At 56.6% G+C, this 2,957-nt stretch overlaps 1 protein-coding gene across 1 annotated transcript; it reads right to left on the bottom strand.

Moving 5' to 3' along the window:
• Positions 1-647: 647 nt before the first annotated feature.
• On the bottom strand, positions 648-2,885 carry DQ04_15231000 (cAMP specific 3,5 cyclic phosphodiesterase; the record flags this gene model as incomplete). Its single annotated transcript, XM_009317281.1, has 1 exon — positions 648-2,885. One exon carries the CDS (start codon positions 2,883-2,885, stop codon positions 648-650), a length of 2,238 nt encoding a protein of 745 aa, XP_009315556.1.
• Between the last annotated feature and the right edge of the window lie 72 nt (positions 2,886-2,957).

The following is a 2,957-nucleotide window of genomic DNA, read 5'->3' as shown; positions in this document are numbered from 1 at the left end:
AAAAAAAAAAAAAAAATCTATTGTTCATGTTTAAGTTGGTTACCATCTTCACATTTAATGTTTATTTCTCTTTTTTTCCTTTTCTTTCTTTCTTCGTCCTCCACGCCTGTATCGCGTGGATGGGGCGGCTCTCGCCCCGTTGGTGGGCGGACGCATAGATGCGCCTGCGCGTCACCGTCACCCACTCGCTGAAAGGCCGCAATATTACAACATGTGTGCAGATAGGCGCCACATATAATGGCCAGATATATATATATATGTATATATATATCGAGGAGCACAGCGCGGCACAGCAGTGGGACCGACACGCAGAGAGAGAGGGAGAGAGAGAGACAGAGAGAGTTGGAGGAAGGCCTGGTCGAATATGTGTATGCCTCTCCCTCTCTCCCTCTCAGTGCCCTCCATGCGCCTGCGCAGTCATTCTCTTGTCGGCTCCGACGACGACGGCGGCAGCCCCGCCGGAGGGACGATGTCGTTGTCGAGGAACGAGCCGACGATGCACTTCAGCACGCGACGTTCCAAGCCGTCCGTGCACATTTGCAGCGCTGAGTCAACCAACTCTGGCCGATACAGAACCGCCGACACATCGTCCTCGAATGCGTCCGCAGAGTACTCACGCAGCCAGGCCAGATTCTGCTGCGCGTTCGTCAGCCACCATTGCGGCACAAACGGCGTNCCTCGAATGCGTCCGCAGAGTACTCACGCAGCCAGGCCAGATTCTGCTGCGCGTTCGTCAGCCACCATTGCGGCACAAACGGCGTCATGGCGCGAATGTACGGCAAGAACAACTCCTCCAGCACCGCTAGCTGCATCTTCTTGGCGTAGTGCTCGCTGTGCGGCACAGGCGCCCCATCTACAGCAGTCGGTTCCCGTGGTGTCGCAGTCATCTCGCTGGTTGCGGGGCTCCCAGTCGAATCTGAGAGAAACGACAGCGGGCCTACCTGGTCAGTGCTGCGTGCCCCCCGTAGAGAGCGCACCCTCTCGACGACAGAGGCCGGAACGAAGCTGGTGGGGGGATCTGCTGCTTCTTTGGTGTCTGCGGCAGGCAAGAAGTGGAAGCCGTGCCTCCACAGCCGTGTGATGTTCACACTCGCGAGACGACGAAAGATATGATCCTGCCGGTAGACTTCTGCGACCGCCCTCGCCGCGGCGAAAGCGTAGACTGATTGGCGGCGAATCACGTAGCAAAAGTCTGCGGCATGCAACACGTTTTGCATGAGGGGCATTATGTGAGAATCGCGCACGACCGTTCCGCCCCCCTCCCCAAGCATCTTCCCAAGCTCGCTGAAGAGTGTTTCGTGATTCCGTTCATCGGTGGCCATCACGAGCTTAGCGACGGTCTCGTGCAGCGCGGTGTCCATTTCACGCGTCCAGACGGATGTGACCGAAGGGAACTCGGTCTTGTTCGGAGATGCAAAGGTGAGAAAGCAGCACTCCGGGGTGTCTAGCAAGGCGAACGCAAGCGAGACGCTGACACTCTGCAGCGGGGAGAGGTAGCTCTGCGTGGTAGCGTACGGGTGGCGGGCTTCAGTAAGAAAACTGTTGCTGGCTCCTATGTGACCCAGTTTCATCACCGACGACGCGAAGAGAAGCCCGAAGAGCTCCTCATCACTGAAGTTCTCCGCAAGATACGGCTGCATCAGGTACTGGTGCGTTGCCACAACGATATCGAATGCATGAATCGCGTTGTGAAACGGATTTCGCGAGCGTATGTATGTAGCGGCAGTGGTGTAAAAGCGGTGAAGCCGCTCCACGTTGAACCCAAAACGCCACGAAAAACTGTAGCGAAGAAATATATTGAGACACGCGAAGACATATACGCTGCTTCCGTAGCGGTTGAAAAGCTCCACAGGATCCACGCTGGGGGATTCCAATTCCTCAAAGTATGGGATGTCGATGCCCCTTAATATTTCCTGAACCTCTTCAACGGGACGTAGCACCGGCGAGTGCCGCGACGAGGGACGCGAGAAGAGCAGGCACCGCTCTGGTAAGTTCCCGTCGAGAGAATACACAGGCATGCCCGCCGCGAAGTCGTCACCGCTGCACAATTCAAGAACTGACGCGCCCTTAGGGAGCGACGGTGCCTGGCCGCGGGGGTACCCAGAAGACACACTGCGTGTGGCATCGATGAGCAGTGAGGTTGACTCGTTGGCGTTGTTGTGTGCACCACCCTGCCCAAGTGGGTTGGAGTCGTCCTCGAGGTAGTGTTTGCCAAGTCCCAGCGAGCTGAGTCCGCCGCCAAACATGCTCGACCCCCATGAGAATGACAAGTGGAGGAAAGAGGCCACCTCCTTATTGGTGCTGTTGTCGTCGTCGTCGAGCCAAGTCTTTGACCCGGGGCCCACAACGACGCGACTCCCATTCTGTGTCGACAATACTGGAGTCATGACTGGCACCGATGATGGGCTCTCCACATTTTTCTTGGTGCGGGTGGGCGTGTCGACACGAAGTGATTCCGGCAGAGACGGGCAGTTGCTGAGAGGAGATTCTGGTGGCTGTATGTTGCCGCCATCTTCAACCGTATCTTTGCCCTTCTCGATGTGGTGAATGTGGCTGGAGCCATTGCCCTCTGCCTGATGGTCACCACTGTTGTATAGGTCTACCAATGACGCCAGCGACAGCACCGTCCCTGTGTTCTTTTGGCAGGTGTTGGTCGAGCCCTGCCACGGCTTTCCCTCGTGCCGCGGCACCTCGGACAGTGAGACCTGGTGCCTCTGGGTGTGTTCTCTCACCCATCCGCGGAAGTCATCTAGGTTTTCGGACTCCATCAGTTTTTGCTCCATTTGAGAGAGAAACCTTGTTAACAGTTGTTCCTGTGGCACAGCACCCGCGTAAACTTCCCTTGGTGAAAGCACCTCGGTCCTTTTCGTCGCGGGCACGTGCATGAGTCTGCTTTGCGTGATTCCTTGATCTGCCCCGTGTCTGGATATCGGTCTGTGTGGCTGTGTGCTGAGTTG

The sequence above is a fragment of the Trypanosoma grayi genome, assembly GCF_000691245.1.
Source record: "Trypanosoma grayi strain ANR4 Tgr_1523_V1, whole genome shotgun sequence".
Classification (NCBI taxonomy): Eukaryota; Euglenozoa; class Kinetoplastea; order Trypanosomatida; family Trypanosomatidae; genus Trypanosoma; species Trypanosoma grayi.
The sequence above is the reverse complement of the archived record's forward strand: the minus strand, read 5'-3'. Positions and strand labels throughout refer to the sequence as shown.